The sequence below is a fragment of the Anguilla rostrata genome, chromosome 16 (assembly GCF_018555375.3).
Source record: "Anguilla rostrata isolate EN2019 chromosome 16, ASM1855537v3, whole genome shotgun sequence".
Classification (NCBI taxonomy): Eukaryota; Metazoa; Chordata; class Actinopteri; order Anguilliformes; family Anguillidae; genus Anguilla; species Anguilla rostrata.
The window spans coordinates 12,510,251-12,526,102 of record NC_057948.1 but is presented as its reverse complement, the minus strand read 5'-3'; the positions used below and the strand labels follow the sequence as shown (position 1 = coordinate 12,526,102).

Sequence of the window (15,852 nt, the reverse complement as noted above, 5' to 3'; positions counted from 1 at the left end):
ATGACCTTCGGTACGCACTTATTGTACGTCGCTTTGAAGAAAAGCGGCTGGCAAATACATTTGACATTTTCACATTAAACGCACTATCCCGTCGACCTACAAACGCACAGTTTTGTCGAAAAGCAACAAACACACTACCAATAAAAGTGAACTGTGGTTAAAACGACTCCGGGTTGAAGCCTTCAATCAACAAGCGGAACAGGTGCTACAGCGGCTGGGCATACATCTAATCATCATCTCAGGGGAAAAAAATGCTTTAGCATTTATTGCTAAATTGTGAAAACAGGCCCCCCTCTTGTCCCCCAATAATATACACTATCAAATGAGTCTGTGCATACACACCATTCATAGCACCAATTTTATTATTGATAGCCAGGCGCATTTTGTTACAATGCTGACATGTTTATTCAGTGTTAATTTGCGTGATAAAATATAAATGATACGGAACATTCAAGAGTAGCGACGTTTTACAACAACAACAAAAAAAGCATAATATGCCATTACGAATAATGCAGGCAACGGTAACTTGTGCCATATGGCAATTGTGTCGATGTCCATGTCATACAGACCAAAGACAGGACTGGATTTTGCAACAGAACAGTACCTTGAAATATTTTATTCACATTTTTATTTACAAAACAAGACAAGCAAACAAATCAACAAAAAATAAGTAACCCATTGAGATGGATTCACAGGAAAATAACAATAAGCAACGATATCTCATTACATCTCAATGACAAGGCGAAGAGTCTGAATGCACAAACTTGATCCTTGCACTTGTTAGCACGTGGTGCTCCACATTATAGTAAACCCAAGACCATAAAAATTAAAACACCTGGGAGATGTCTGGTTATCACTACTGATATCCCAATATAGCAGCTTTGAAGGCACTTGATTAGCATTCTGTGAAATCGCAGGGAAAAACAAAAACAAAAAAACAATACTTAAAAAAGTCCCCCAGATGCTAAGGGCACAGGCCTATAAAGTTTAGTGCTCAGGCACAGACATCATAATCCACAGTTTAAACACTCCAGAGGCACTAGCAATTGGCACTTTATAGCAATACACTGAAGGCAGCCACTGTATAAAGACATCATTCTCCCCATAGTGTTGTATTGAACATTTTTAAAGAGATGTCAATGTCCAAATACAAAGCCAGACAGCACTAGCAAAGTTACAGTACTTGGCTGGTTAATTTCTAATTGTGAGCTTTGGTATCTTCACACTTAGTGCCGAAGATGTCACATAAAAGTAAACATTTGTTAAATTAATGAAGCACTGCTACACATAAACATTATCTTAACTTAATGGCAGCTTGGACCCTAAAGAGGAACTGCCTCTTTAGACCAAACGTGTAAACTCAGGCGTCTCCATTCGACACACCCGTCAGTTGCGGCTCGCGTTGTATGGGAATGCTTTCGATACGACAAGGAAAATCTGCACAGTTTAATGTCGTTTAGTATTGCTCTGGCGTACCGCACATTTCAGTCTGCTGTAGCGTAAAAGCCCTTCCTCAAACAGTTATTCCTGAGCCTTCCCATCTCTAAAAACCCTGATTCCTTGTGTCCTGAGAATACTAGTTAATTGAACCGTGTTCTCACCCACTTCCTTGGCTTCCATTGTCACTTGTCCTCAAAACCTTCAATGGGCGCAGCACCCTGAACGTCCTTGGATTTGAACTTAACACCGAAGGACAGTTACAAAAACACATTCTCTCCTGAACAGAAGCATTTTTTTAACCTCCAAACCCAGAAATAGAATTTCACTGTAACTGAAAAGGTACAGATTGAATTTACGAACCCACCGATGAAACCATTGTAGAACCGTGAGAAAAAAAAAACGCATTAGCAAATCTTTCGAAACCATTTTTTCTTTCTGTTGACAAGTGCCATTTTTTTTTCTTTTAGAAATGCACACTGTATTGTTTCTGTTTGATCGGAAACAAACCATGCAAACGTTCACAATGTTCCTTCAAATAGCAACGAGGACATGTTTTTCCCAGCGTGCACCACGCCCATCTGCGGCACGAACGAGTCCGCAATAAAACGTGACGTCCAGGCTGGCCTTTCCCCACGGTCGCCATTCCACTTTCACAAGCCCTTTTCCCCCTGTCCCGGTCACGGCTGTACCACGGTCATCTCCGCCAGAGCGAGAGCGAAGGCGTTCTGAAAAATCGGTCACGGCTAACGTGCTGTGGCTTTGAGGAAACCGGGGTCAACGGTAAACTGGAGCGTAAAGGCGCGGCCTTCCTTAAAGCGCCAGTCCGGCGCGCGGCGCGGCGAGCCAACCTAGCGGAGGCGGTGGTTCCAGGGCCCGGGCGGGGTGGGGGTCCACCTGAGCGAAGGGAAGAAGGGAAACGGACTCATTAACACGGTCTGGACCCGGAAACACACTTCTGCCACCAGATACCGATCTCGCTGGAACGGCTAACGTTCTTAGGGTGTCTCTTAACAGGAAACAGGCTACTGAAAATTATTCTGACTATTAAATGCTCCACTGAAGGATGACAACATTCTCCCACACCCAATGATGGGGAATCCTGATGAATGTGGGGAGATATTTTCAGAATTAACTGGGGTACAAGTTTGTGGTAGAAACCTATAGCATATGTCAGATGTTTAAATATATGCAAGTGTATGGTGCCCATTTTTAATGATCTTATAGGACATGTATTTACCTACTGACATGTGTAATCGTACCCATTATTTGTAGTTTATGGCTGTACTGTGTCTGTTACTAGCAGCAAGGAGAACTTATGGACATAATACAGATTATATAATATTCCTTGCTAACATGTATTCTGTTTTGCAGTGACCCATATAATATCTCACCTCACAGTAGACTGGGGGAGGCTGAAATCGGAATTCCTGGATGTATGCGAAAATCGGCCCTCCAAGTTGCCTCTCCAGCTCCTCCGATTGGACGAGAGAGGGGGAGTGCAGCTCAAACTCTTCCTCCGACACCACGTCCGCATAATTTGGAGGAGCTGGTAGAAGAGAGATAGAGAAGTCACATGACCTGAATCAGAGCTATACCAGTTCTGGCTTTTTATTTTTACTCAAGTTCATTTTTCACTTTTTCACAAATAAGCATTACTTAGGGTACAGGCTTGTATTGTGGAATGTGTGATGCCACGGACTGTGTCACGTTGGCGTTGGACTTTGAAATAAGCTGGGAAACTGTGGTAGACAGATAGCGACATGCCTGTTTTCCAAGTAATACCAAATCCACAGAATTTGTCACAGTCCTTCAGAAAGAACTGGTGGTTCCTGGTCTGTTAAAAAATTACTGGAAATGCAGGGAAATATTTCACCACATTTTAATCTCTCTGATACTTGCATAATCTTGAACCACACTGATTACTCAATGAACAACATACACCCTCCCTCTGGAGTAACATCTGCCAAACAGTGCAGGTACTCCCCCACAATCACATGCGCATGCACACACACACACACACGCACACACACACACATAATACACACACAAACACACAATGCACAAACACGCACACACAGCACAAACACACACAACACACACAATGCACACCCGACAGACACACATGCAAACACGACAGACACACACACATGCACAAACACACACAGACAGACACACACACATGCACAAACACACACAGACAGACACACACGCACAAACACACACACACACACACACACCCCAGCACGAGCATGCGCCACCCCACGGCGTTTGTGGCGTGTGACTGAGCCGGATCGCAGGGCGTGGCCGTACCTTCGGGCTCCTCGGGCAGTGCCAGCGTGAGCCAGCTTGTGTCCCGGCTGACCCGGCTGCTGACGCTGGCGCTGCGGGCCCCCATGCCGCCGTACGGGATGGTGCCAATCACGATGGGCAGCTCCGCCCTCAGCTTCCTGGCGCCCGGGATCTGCACCGTCACCTTCGCAAGACACGCACCCTCACTCAGACTGAGCATGTCCCCGCACTGCATGTGGCAACACTTGCAGCACATCACCGCCTTCCCTTACGTGCTACACAATAGTCATCCAATTTGCATGCAGCGACCAAAAAAAAAAAAAACCGTTTGAAGTTCAAGATGTGTTTGCAGTCTTCATCTGTGCACTAAACTTCCCCGCCTGGCGCTCCCGGTAAACAATTACCGCGGGGGTGTGCGATGGCAAGCAGGCCGCGCGGTGAGCGGGAGACGCTATCCGCGCTCACGCGGGCAGCCACCGGCTGATTCTGGAAGCATCTGTGCATTCCTGCCAATTCAGCTGGATACCTGGCTGTGGTTAATACTGTCTAATGCTGCAGGACTTGAACTCTGGGGCCTTCTGGTGACCCCTTCCAACTGCTTACCCAGCAAACAGAGCGACCGTTTACACTGCCGGACACTTACGGAAAGACACACTCTGTTTAAAGGGACAGCAGCGCTTCTCCTTTAGGGATCTGAACCTGCGGCCTTCTGGTTGCCACCCCAGTTGCTATGCAGGAAGATAAGGGCGAGCGAAATGCCGGTTTCCGTGGATACTCACAGCTAAAGAGTACTCCACCCTGATGAGGGCGGAGTTGAGGACGGAGGGGGGCAGGGGCGGGATCTTCAGCGCCTTCCCGTTCCAGGAGTCGGAGCTGCCGGAGGGGATGTGGTTCCCCCTCACGCTCGCCACCGCCTGCCGGTAGGTTTTGGTTTTGCCCCTGGCCAGGAAGGTCTGCATCTGGTAGATGGTGGCTTTGGGCACGACGAGGCGGGAGGAGCAGTTCTCGATCTCGGCGTAGATGGGGATCACCTCTCCTGATTCGAAAGGGAAAAGGGGTATGAAGAACATGGAATAAACTGCAGGTTGTGTATCAAATTTTTAAAAAAAGGTCTAAAAAGGAACACAAATTATTTGCATCAATTCAGAAGTCAGGCACAACCCACGGTTGCGGTGCTTGAGTGATCGATCGAGACAGCTGGACGTTTACTGACTGGGTTCAGGACAAATGACTCATGCACGGGACCTAAATCCATGGGCGCAAACCCAGTTCTGTGGGCACGGGCCCTTCTCAGCAGGTTACGAAACGCTTTTTTTCCCCCCGTACTGTACCTCAGCATCGCGGCGAAAAAGGAGGCCGTGAGTCTCACCGTTGCAGTAGCCCTTCCTGTCGATGTTGACGCTCAGAGAGACGGGGCCGGAGGTGAAGATCCAGCAGCTGATCATCTTCTCCTTGTTGGTGGAAACAGGGGACTGGAAGGAGCCGGGGAGAGAGGTGAGGGTGAGAGACGCGGACACCCCGTGCACAGCGTTCCCAGCCCGGTTCCCATGGACCTGGCCTTGAAGTGGCGCGGGGGGGGGGGGATGGGCTTTTAGGAAAGCTGGTGTTCTTGGACCTGGGCCGATAATGTGGCTCCAGGGACGGGGCTCCGATAACAGGAGCGCTGTGGCGGGGGCATAAACATCGGGGGTTACAGCGCAGGATGTTGCGGGAACAAACCATCATTATTTCCCAATACCACAAAAATGTAAACACGAGAAAGAAGCAGCAACAGGGAACTTCAAAGTATATTTGAACCAATTCCAGAGAAAAAAAGTGAACCAATCATCATTTCAGGTGAAGGGGAAATTTTCCATAAAACTTGAGCACAAAGCTTTAGATCCTAGCCAGGACTTCAATAAAATGAATTAATGAACAAATAAATAAAAAATCCTAAGAAGCACCAAAAATGTAATTTTAGAAACTTTTGAAGTTTCTAGATTTTATTTTTTCTTAATTTGAGGGCTTTTAGGCTGTGTCCGAATCAGCGCCCTTGACTACTTTTGAGTATACAAGTTCAATACAAGTTGCATACAACTTGTATACTCAATAGTAGGCAAGTGTGCCTTAGTGACTTCCCAGGGATTTTCATAGGTACCCTGCCACGAACTTTCCTCCATATCCGCTCTTACCAGCAGAGACGGGGAGTTGACGTCAATGTGGCAGAGGACGGGGAACTCTCTGCGTACGCTCTGGTCCTGGGCCGAGGGCCTCTGCAGAACCGCGTTCACCCAGTACTGAACCTTCCCATGTCTCCCAACGAACGAGGACACCAGGGGCCTGAAAGAGGCGAAGGTACAGGACATGTGTAGCCAACCGCGTCACTTATAATAATCATCGACAGAATGTTTTACCCCAGGTCCTGACAGATGATAAACTAGCTCAAACAGTGGCAGCCAATTCAGCGTGTTGGAATTGGTTACAAGGGGTTTCAAAAATACTTCCTAATCATGAACGTCCCCTATAATCATTGACAAAATGTTTTTTAACACAGGAAAGACGGCCCTGAGAAGGGAGACACTAGCTTAAACTGTGGCAGCCAATCCACCATGGTGGAAAAGGTTACAGGATTTTTTCAAAATTATTCCTAAAAAGCAACCTACAACTCTACTCATGGTTTCCTAAGAGCGTGGAACGGACATGAAATTGTCATTTTTGTCGCAGTTTTAGGAACTTGCACTAATCAGGAGGAAGCAACAGCCAAGCACAATGGGACAAAGAGTGCAGCGGTAGTACCATAAGTTCTGTACTGTAGGTGCCCTTACGTAGCTAGCTAGCCACGCTAGTATTTACATAGCAAACACCAAGTTTAGATACATGACAGTGTGTAGCATTATCATGAATATAAAGTTGCTGTTTGCTATCTAATACCTCGATATCAAGGAAAGCAGTAGTCTAGAATGGTATCAATAAATCTTTCAAGCTATAGTCTATGGTGCAATGATGTAGCAGGTTGCTCTTACCAATTTGGACTAGAAACGATGTAAAATAAATCTTGAATCTAATGCGATTTAATAAAATTTTAACCATTTACAAATAATTTCATGTTGAATGTTACTATTTGTATTACGTGGGATGACTAATCTCTTTAATGATACTTTAAGAGCATATGCCAGAATCATATACTTTGCTTCAGGCCTGCTACAATACTGTTTACTCAAAAAAATAGAAACACAATGCCAAAGAAATGCTGATGTAGCATTTGTCATTCCAATGCTGAAAAGCTAGCTTTATTTACAAACCCTTTCATTCCACGTGCACCACCAACTGAAGTTCTAACAAAAAGTGAATAGAGAGCAAGGGATTGTGGGCAACACAGTGGCAACGCAGCACACAGCAAAAGAAGCCCCCAGTTTGAACACAGGTAAATATCTACACGACCAGAAATGACAAAATTTGGATGATTATTTCATTTATATTCCAACAGAGGAGCATTGAATAAGAGTGAAGTGGTTAATTGTGTTCCACCTTAATGCATCCTATATGTTCATCTGAACACCTGCTGGAGTCTTTGGTGGAACATCAGCAGAGTGTGCACTTTTTCTTTTAAAGTCTTTAGTGCAACGGCATGTAGACTGACAGAAGACAACACATTCATTTTGGCTCTAGTTTTTTTTTTTTTTTTTTAAACCTGACTAACTACCCCAGATCTGTGCCATATATTTGCACAGTACAGTTACGCTCTCTACATGTGTAAATGGGTTAGCACAGAAGAATCGCTTTGTAGCCCCTGTATGGCAAGCAAATTGAATTGGAATATATGGGATCTGCTGATTACATACTCTGCCGAGAATGCCTTGCAATGAAATCCAGAAGCACTTCTATTTAATTTGGACAGTGTTTTTTACAGAGACAGTCACAAACATGTTCTACAGAAAAAAACACTTCTCTGAATGTGTCTGGTTGCACAACAAGGTATTTTCCTGAGGCACTGGACGTACCCACCTCATGCATGACCCTTAACGAGAACAACTAAGTGCATTGACTTTGAGCTTTGTTAATTCTAGCTTGTCTGCAAACAAGTCTACAGTCACTCACCTTTGAGGGAGCACAAATCGGAAAGCAAATTCATGTCTCCCTGCATCAAGGCTGACCCACTCCCCGTCTTCACTGCCTGTTTCAACAATAAACAAACAAAAACAAAAAAAACTAAAAATATAAGTTTATCTTATGGCAAAAACAGTCATTACATTACATTACAGGCATTTAGCAGACGCTCTTATCCAGAGCGACTTACACAACTTTTACTTAGCACTTTACATTGTATCCATTTATACAGCTGGATATATACTGAAGCAATGCAGGTTAAGTACCTTGCTCAAGGGTACAACGGCAGTGTCCTTACACGGGATTCGAACCTACGACCTTTCGGTTACAAGCGCAGTTCCTTACCCACTGTGCCACACTCCGTCCGTCATAATAACGTTTACTAAAATGAGAATGCAACAGATACTGCAAATGTACAGCCTTGGCCACAGACCCAGAAAGGCATCATTTCAGTTCTGTAGTCCTCAACTTTAGGTCACTGTGCTTTTTCTCTGCAAGTACAAGTGCGGTAATGCTTGTTCAGATCTAGCAACCGGTGGGTCGGAGGTTCAAATACCACATATGGTGCCGATGCCGTACCGCAGGGAAAGGTACAGGTTCTCACCGGTATGACCGAAAGGTAAACATCAAGCGGCGCGAGCGGATGACACGCTACGTCAGTGCTACGCGAGAGGCCCGGGATGAGCTCGCCTGCCATGCAAACAAATAAGGTCATGTAACACGAGTGCCTGCGCACGGCCGTTTGAAAATAACTCCAAAACACAGGCGCAGGTCTCTCGGGGGAGCAGGAAGGGAGGCCTCCGGCCATGTCTTGTTTTGAGCACATTCCGCAAAGTCATAGCGTGACCCCTCCCGCTCACAAACAAGCCCAGAGTCGGCAGCAGGGGTTATTTGCGGCCATAGGTGAGCTGTACATTGCAGAATTTTATTTGATTATTGAAATTTTCCATCTGGATTTTCTTCTCCCCTCCCAAAAATAAAAGCAGCAACGCGAGACTATTCAGCAGGGTTTGGGCCATTCACGAGTTTAACCAAGAATGGATGATACATTCTAATTCAATTTCTTGAAGTCAATGTGCACCCAAGGAAAAGAACTGAATTTGAATGACAGAAAAAAATAATTGAATTCCTTCTATAAGTGGTTGTCTTGACTTGCAAATCAAACATTTGAATCAAAGACAGTTAAACAAATCAAATACAAAATGCATGTATTACAATTATGATGTTATGCTGGATGAATTCTAAACTCATTTTCATTTGTTCATTAATAAAATGTTAATATTCACCTGTCACTCAGCACGTTTTCCAAAACAGTCCTGTTTGGAATTATGAGACAACATTACCTAGATTTCCATGAACTCAAACTGAATTGAGTCAAGGTTCATGACCCAAGTTTTTTTAGTTTTTTAAAAAAAAATAAGGCCCTGTACCTGTGTTGAATTTGTGAGACTTGTGATAGTTTGACCTTGAAAGAATTGACTTTCAATCATTTTGGCGAACCAATACCAACAACATCAGGGAATCACAGTGCAGTTGGTAAGCGCTGTGGTACTGTATACCTATTCATGGATCCACCCGAGCAGCTAAAATGGCTTCCATAGAACTTTCATTTTTTTCCATGTTGCATGCGTGATACTGTGCATGAGACAGGCAAAACTGCATCATTTGGCTAAACATTTCAGTAGGAGTTGTGTTCCAACTTTCTCATGCAACAATGCTCCTTTCCATAACAACAAAGTTCTCTGGAAGCCATTTTAACTGTGCCCTTCCAATAACCACTGTATGTCTTTCATCGGCCTGTGCTCCCTCTAAGCATTGTAACACCATGTATACAACACTAGCAAATCATAAGAAAAACAGAAGAACCACTGGGTGCTCAGGTAAAAAAGCATTTAAAAAAGTAGCCTATCCTCAAAGGCATCGGGACTGGTTTTAATTTCATCATCGATATGCCAATTTAATAAAGGCTTTTTAACTCATTTCTTTCTCCAACCAGAGTGTCCTGAACTTCACTGAAGTCAGCCCTGTTAAATACTCATTGTACTGTGGCACCCTTCTTTGTTGTCCTCCAACTAACAAATGACCATTTTAAGCATTATAATTCTACGCATGCAACCCTAGCAAGTGACCATTCAAAGCATTCTAAATTTGTGGGTCTAATTAGCATGAGGGAAAAAAAAAAACTTTCTTACAACAATTGAATTAGAATAAAACAATATAAATTCTCATGTTAAACAATAAAATACAACTATTTTTTACAACCTAATTTATTCATCTAATTTATCAAGGTTTCCAGTAACTTCTGAGCCAACTGTATATGTGAATCAGACACTATCACAGTTGACTTATTTTTCTTATTTTTTCAGGAAAAAGCAATTTGACATTCTTAGCGAATCAGCTGTGCTTACCAGCAACAGCACAACTGAGTATGGACACACTGAATTGCTTGACCACTCTGATACATCGAAATGGCCAGCCACCAAGTCATCAATCGGAGCTTACAAACAGCACTATCGACTACATTGCCAATGGTCTGCTTCCTCAGTCAGCAGTTGGAAACAAGTACTTTTGCAAAATTCTCAACTTAGCTGAACTCAGCTTAGCTCGTTTCGCCATGCCAAGCCACAGGCGCCTGAGTCAGAAGCTTATTGCACAACACACGGCTATCATCAAGGTTAGGATGACTCGAGAGCAAAAATCCAGAAAGTTCAATACATCCATCTTACCGCGGACATCTGTTCCAGCTGGGACCTGCAAACTTTTTGGGTATAACTGGCCGCTTTATTTTAAACTTTGAACTTCACGCAGTAATGGTGGCATGCGAAAGCTTCAAGGGAAGACACACAGCAGAAAACTATTTCATAAATATGACAATACTACAACCATCTACAACATTATCAACAAAGCGTGTGTTATTGTGACCGATAACACTGTAAACGCGGAGAAGGCATTCACTCGCTTCACCAGTGGAGGTTCATGACAGTGACACAGATGATAATGAAGCTGACCTCCGGGAGATCAGTGTAATTGATTAACACGATTATCTGCCATATGAGAGAAGCCCATGCTTTATCCAGTGTCCCGCTTGTGGTGCGTGATGCCATGGAACAAGCTGGCCCTCTAAAAATCACGATGGCAAAAGTTCAGAGGCTTACATGGTAAATGGTAAATAGACTGCATTTATATAGCGCTTTTATCCAAAGCGCTTTACAATTGATGCCTCTCATTCCCCAGAGCAGTTAGGGGTTAGGGGTTAGGTGTCTTGCTCAAGGACACTTCGACATGCCCAGGGCGTCACTTTACCCACTTTACCCCAACGGAAATCCCTGAAGGACATCTGACGCTTCAGGCTGCAGATGCAGCAAGATAGACTAGCCAGCTGAAGGTGATGAGGTCATTTCTTCAGATCCCCTCAGAAGTTTTTTTCAAGAGCTTCAAGCCCCCATTCAGTTCACAGCAAATTAAATCAAATTAACCAAAGAACTCTGCAAGAGACTGGAACGTTGTCAAGAAGCAATGGATCGATGTCAAGCTGATAAATTTGCTACCGTACAACAATGAAATCTTCAACAACAAAAAAATGGCTGGCTACTGTAAGTTTGCAGATATGGAGTGGTTTCAGCTGGCTGCCCCCAAGGACCCAGGGTTCAAATCTGACTGGTGCATGGGTGGAGAAAGACACAACATCAAGGAGATACTGACAAATAAGGTTCTCTCTCTTTCTCCACAAAAATCATCAACTGCAAAAAAAATCCTCTGCACCTCTGAACCTCCAAAAAAAAAAAAAAGCTATTCGCTTTTATGGGTTCCCTTGCCCCAAAGCTACCAGCATCAGAGGAGGTGCCGAGCTTATCCAGGCCTACCATGCCATACTGAGGAGTCTCATCCTTTCCAGTACAGGAAACTAGAACCAGTCCCCTTAGTCTGCCTAAACTGCATCCCAATACACAGCCATTCCTGCCTCATCTGGACCTTAGGAACACATTTTTAGCGTCGCTGGCAAGATATTTAGGCCTGAGAGATGTAATCTTAGTGACATGATATTTGAAGATGTAATGATGATTCAGTGCCATACAAATGGGCAAAATCTCCAAATAAAAGAATGTCATCATGTATGACAGTATAGCAGAACATATAGGCAAAACATAGCAGTCCAAGTGAAAATTGAAATAGTTGAAGTTACATACATCAAATAGCCCCTGAAAGGTCTGTTTAACATTATATGATATTCAGTATTGATAATATATAACACTACATGTAATCAGTTATGTGGTAATAAAACACAGAATTTCACTGAATTTAATTCAATTTCAGTTCAATTACAATTTTGTTTCCTGTAGGCTTTTTCAAATTCCAATTCCTCAGCTGTACAAGAATTGATGAGTTTATTCATGAATTGACTCCAACCCTGGTATACAATTTAGTTACTTTAACATTCTTTCGCAAAACTGGATTATACCAGAAGCTTAGTTGCTCTTAACCAGAAATGGACATGACACCACACTCATAATGCAAAATCAGCAACATAAGTTAATGTTAGTGTATCGTGTATCATGCAAATGTACCTGTTGTTTCCATTAGAGTTTGAGAAGCACCAAAATATTCCACCTCCTCTTTAATACAGTGCCCCAGGGATGGTGTTGCCATGGGAGCACTGATGGGCGACGATGCTCTGCAGGGACCCTCGTTCCAGCATACCTGCGCGCACCCTCGTGCCGTTATCTTGATGGCCTTGATTTGAGTCGCTGTCAGCAACTCCAGCAACACATGTCCGGATACGATTTCACCACTGCAATATCCATTCTTCTGCTCGTTATCAAACACGATGCCGAGCGTTTTGACTGTGTCAATCATTGTGGGTTCTTCTTTGTAAACTGAAAAATGCGATAACAATCAAAACCGCATTGTGTCGAGTCTATCACAGTCACCGTGATTTAAATGCCACTGGACATTACAATTATACTGTAAAGTTATACATTGCAATAGTAGCATAGTCAAGACAGTTGCAACATTTCTTCCACACTACATTGTGACTTGGGTATCATTAGCGAACGTTCACTGTTCGACATGCTCAATTCAAATATGTTCGTAAAACAAAATTAATAGCCACTTCCTCTGCAGTGCACCTTTTCTCAAACATTCTGGCGAACCGTCCTCTAATATTAATGATGACAGCAACAGTAGCAACAAGCTAGCTCTCTAGGGGCTATTGTTAGTAAACAGCAACGAATAATAATAATAATAATAATAATAACAATGGTAGTAAAACAACACCACTACGAGAACTAAGTTACTACAATTAGTAGTTCGAATAAGAACAAAAACAACAACAACAACAACAATAATAATAATAATAATAATAATAATAATAATAATAATAATAAATAACAACAATAAATAACAACAACAGTAATGTTCTTACCCTTTCCGTGTCTGCGTGCACGACTATTAGAGTAGTGTTACCGAACAAGCAAGCTTAAGTTCACAAAATTGATAAATGACTCATCAACCAGTTAGCTCACTCTGAACTGTCGGGACTGCTTTCACGCTGATCATATGCTTGTAACTCTAGCTAGCTAAATTGCTAGCATGCTACCAATCCAAAACACCAAGTCAATCGTTCTCTTCTTGAAAATGAAAAGAACCTTACTGTAATTAAACACTGGATGTGGCGTTTTAAAAATGAGGAGTACTGTGTGGTTGTCAGGTCATTAGGATGAAGTATCAGCAAGCACGCTATCACAACACTGCACTAGACTGCACTACCGATCCCTACCTTTTTTGAACTAGTATTAATTGCACATTTTGTAGTGCGGGTTCTTCAAGAAAGACTCTAGCAACACCCAAATACTGTGAGCTGTGAAATGATTGGCCAGACTTACTGTCTGAACACGATTAGGGCGGGATTTAAGAAGTTGTTGACTCTGCGATTCGATGAAATCTAAAAGTGACACATTGACAGGGCAGGTGCATGCAAAAACAGCTGATATTTATTACCGCGCGTGATTTGTGATTTTGGACCAATGACAAGCCAAGAAAAGCACGTGAACAGCTTCACGATTGGTTTGCTGAAAACAAACGGCCAATGACACTTTCGATTCTCCCACGTGGACAGTCGATGGCCAAACATAGCCAGTGCTGAAAGAACGCGTCGCCATGGAAACGGATAGGTTTATGGAGAGCCAGAGGGGCCAGAATTTTCGGATAAATTTGGAGTTGTTTAAACTAGTTTGTCTGTTTTATTTGTTGGTGTGTTCTAGTTTGCCTGTTTTATTTGTTGGTGTGTTCTTTTTGTTGTTAAAAACTTTCGTTTTTCATTCCTGCTTTTGTTTTTGTATTGCATAATTATTCGATGGGTGGCATGGTGGTGCAGTGGGTAGCACTGTTGCCTCACAGAAGGTCTTGGGTTTGAATCTCTGGGCCTTTCTGTGTGGAGTTTGCATGTTCGCCCTGTATCCTTGTGGGTTTCCTCTGGGTACTCTTGGTTTCCTCCCACAGTCCAAAGACATGCAGGTAGGCTAAATTGCCCATAGGGGTGAGTGAATTATTTTTGTGCCCTGCGATAGATTGGCAACCTGTACAAGGTGTTTTCCTGGAATCCCGAATCCTGTGATCCAGATGAGAGTACACTGGGATATGCTCCAGCACCCCCGCGATAATATATGGATTATTATTCAATGTAAATAATTATAATTTTGTGTAAATAATAAGCAAACATGCTGTAGCCTATATGCATAAATTAACCAATATCCCTGCTGTACTTTTTGTCAAACTGCAGACCAATTTCAACATGTTAACAAATGTGTCTCACCATAGCAGTGCGGTGATCATTGTAACTCCACTAGAATTGAATTAATCAGTTTAATGAGGATGACAAAGGTGTAGATTTGAAACATCATGCCTGTATTTTTTTAATGATGTAAAGTTCACAAAAATATACCAACAGTGACAAATGACCAAACTACAAATCACCACAGTCAGTGGCATAAGTGCATGTTTTACTTGTTTTCCTAATTAAGTGAGCAAGTTCAAAATCAATCTATTGAGACACATTTGAAGCATTATTAGGTAAGAACTAATGAATATGATGGAACATCTTTTTAGTAATAAACCATAACCAGGTTAACATCACTGAAGTCTAGGCTAACTTTGCAGCAGCAAATGTTATTTCAAATTAGTTTACTTGAATAGAAACAGACATAGAACCCTGAACACTTGCAGATGTCCATGTCTGGAGCAATTCTGGCTTGAATGATCGCCATGAATAAATATCTAAATGTTTGCCTATTCCAATATTGTGGAATAAATTTCATAATATACACATGATGTACTTGTTTTAATGCTGTGCCCGGAGGATCCCATCAGTTCAAGCAGCACTGCTCTCTGGCGCCACCCTATGATGAGTCTAAGGCCTGCAATACTGATTGTGATGACGAAATCAGCAGGAAAAGATCTGCATTTACATGAGGTCAAATGGTACAGAAGTTGATGTTTTTAAAAGCTGAGAATCTGTTGTCATAGTTATTAATATAGGAAACCCAGAAAAGTAGCTTGGTCTCTTGGTATTGTATAAGTAAGGGGCATCCCCCTGCCAGGCTGCAGCTTGGCGGATGGCATACCTGCCATCTTAGTTATTGTCACAGATATAGCCACACCCGACAGTCTCAAGCAGAAGACAACCTGATTGTATAGCCAGTAGCAGTAGCCTACACTTGTTAGGAATATTTTTTCCTGGCCTGTATAGTACTGTCATAGTCCTTTTACAACATAGTGACCTTCATTAAAGCCTACTGTGAATGAAAAATATATAGGCTAGTGCAATACGCAGCCAGTGGAAGGATTATTCAGTCGTGTGAGCGGAAAAAAACGGGGGTCGGCATCAGGTCGTTAATGCGATAAACCCTGTTACAAGCATTGCCGGCGCTGGGAAAAGCGTGGGGTTCGTACTCATGTATTACCTCTAGCGCGGCTGAGAGCGCGCGGACCGTGGGATGCCGCTAGCTCCCTCGAGGGCTGACGGATAAGATACGACACCCT

General features: G+C 43.1%; 1 protein-coding gene across 1 annotated transcript; it reads right to left on the bottom strand.

Moving 5' to 3' along the window:
- Positions 1-344: 344 nt before the first annotated feature.
- LOC135241744 (arrestin domain-containing protein 4-like) lies at positions 345-13,641 on the bottom strand. The gene is made up of 9 exons (XM_064312376.1): positions 13,238-13,641; positions 12,381-12,689; positions 7,807-7,882; positions 5,901-6,048; positions 5,099-5,201; positions 4,509-4,765; positions 3,751-3,913; positions 2,832-2,986; positions 345-2,334 (listed from the first exon to the last, which is right to left on the bottom strand). Exons 2-9 carry the CDS (start codon positions 12,667-12,669, stop codon positions 2,251-2,253), a joined length of 1,275 nt encoding a protein of 424 aa, XP_064168446.1. The 5' UTR covers positions 12,670-12,689; positions 13,238-13,641; the 3' UTR covers positions 345-2,250.
- Positions 13,642-15,852: the final 2,211 nt, after the last annotated feature.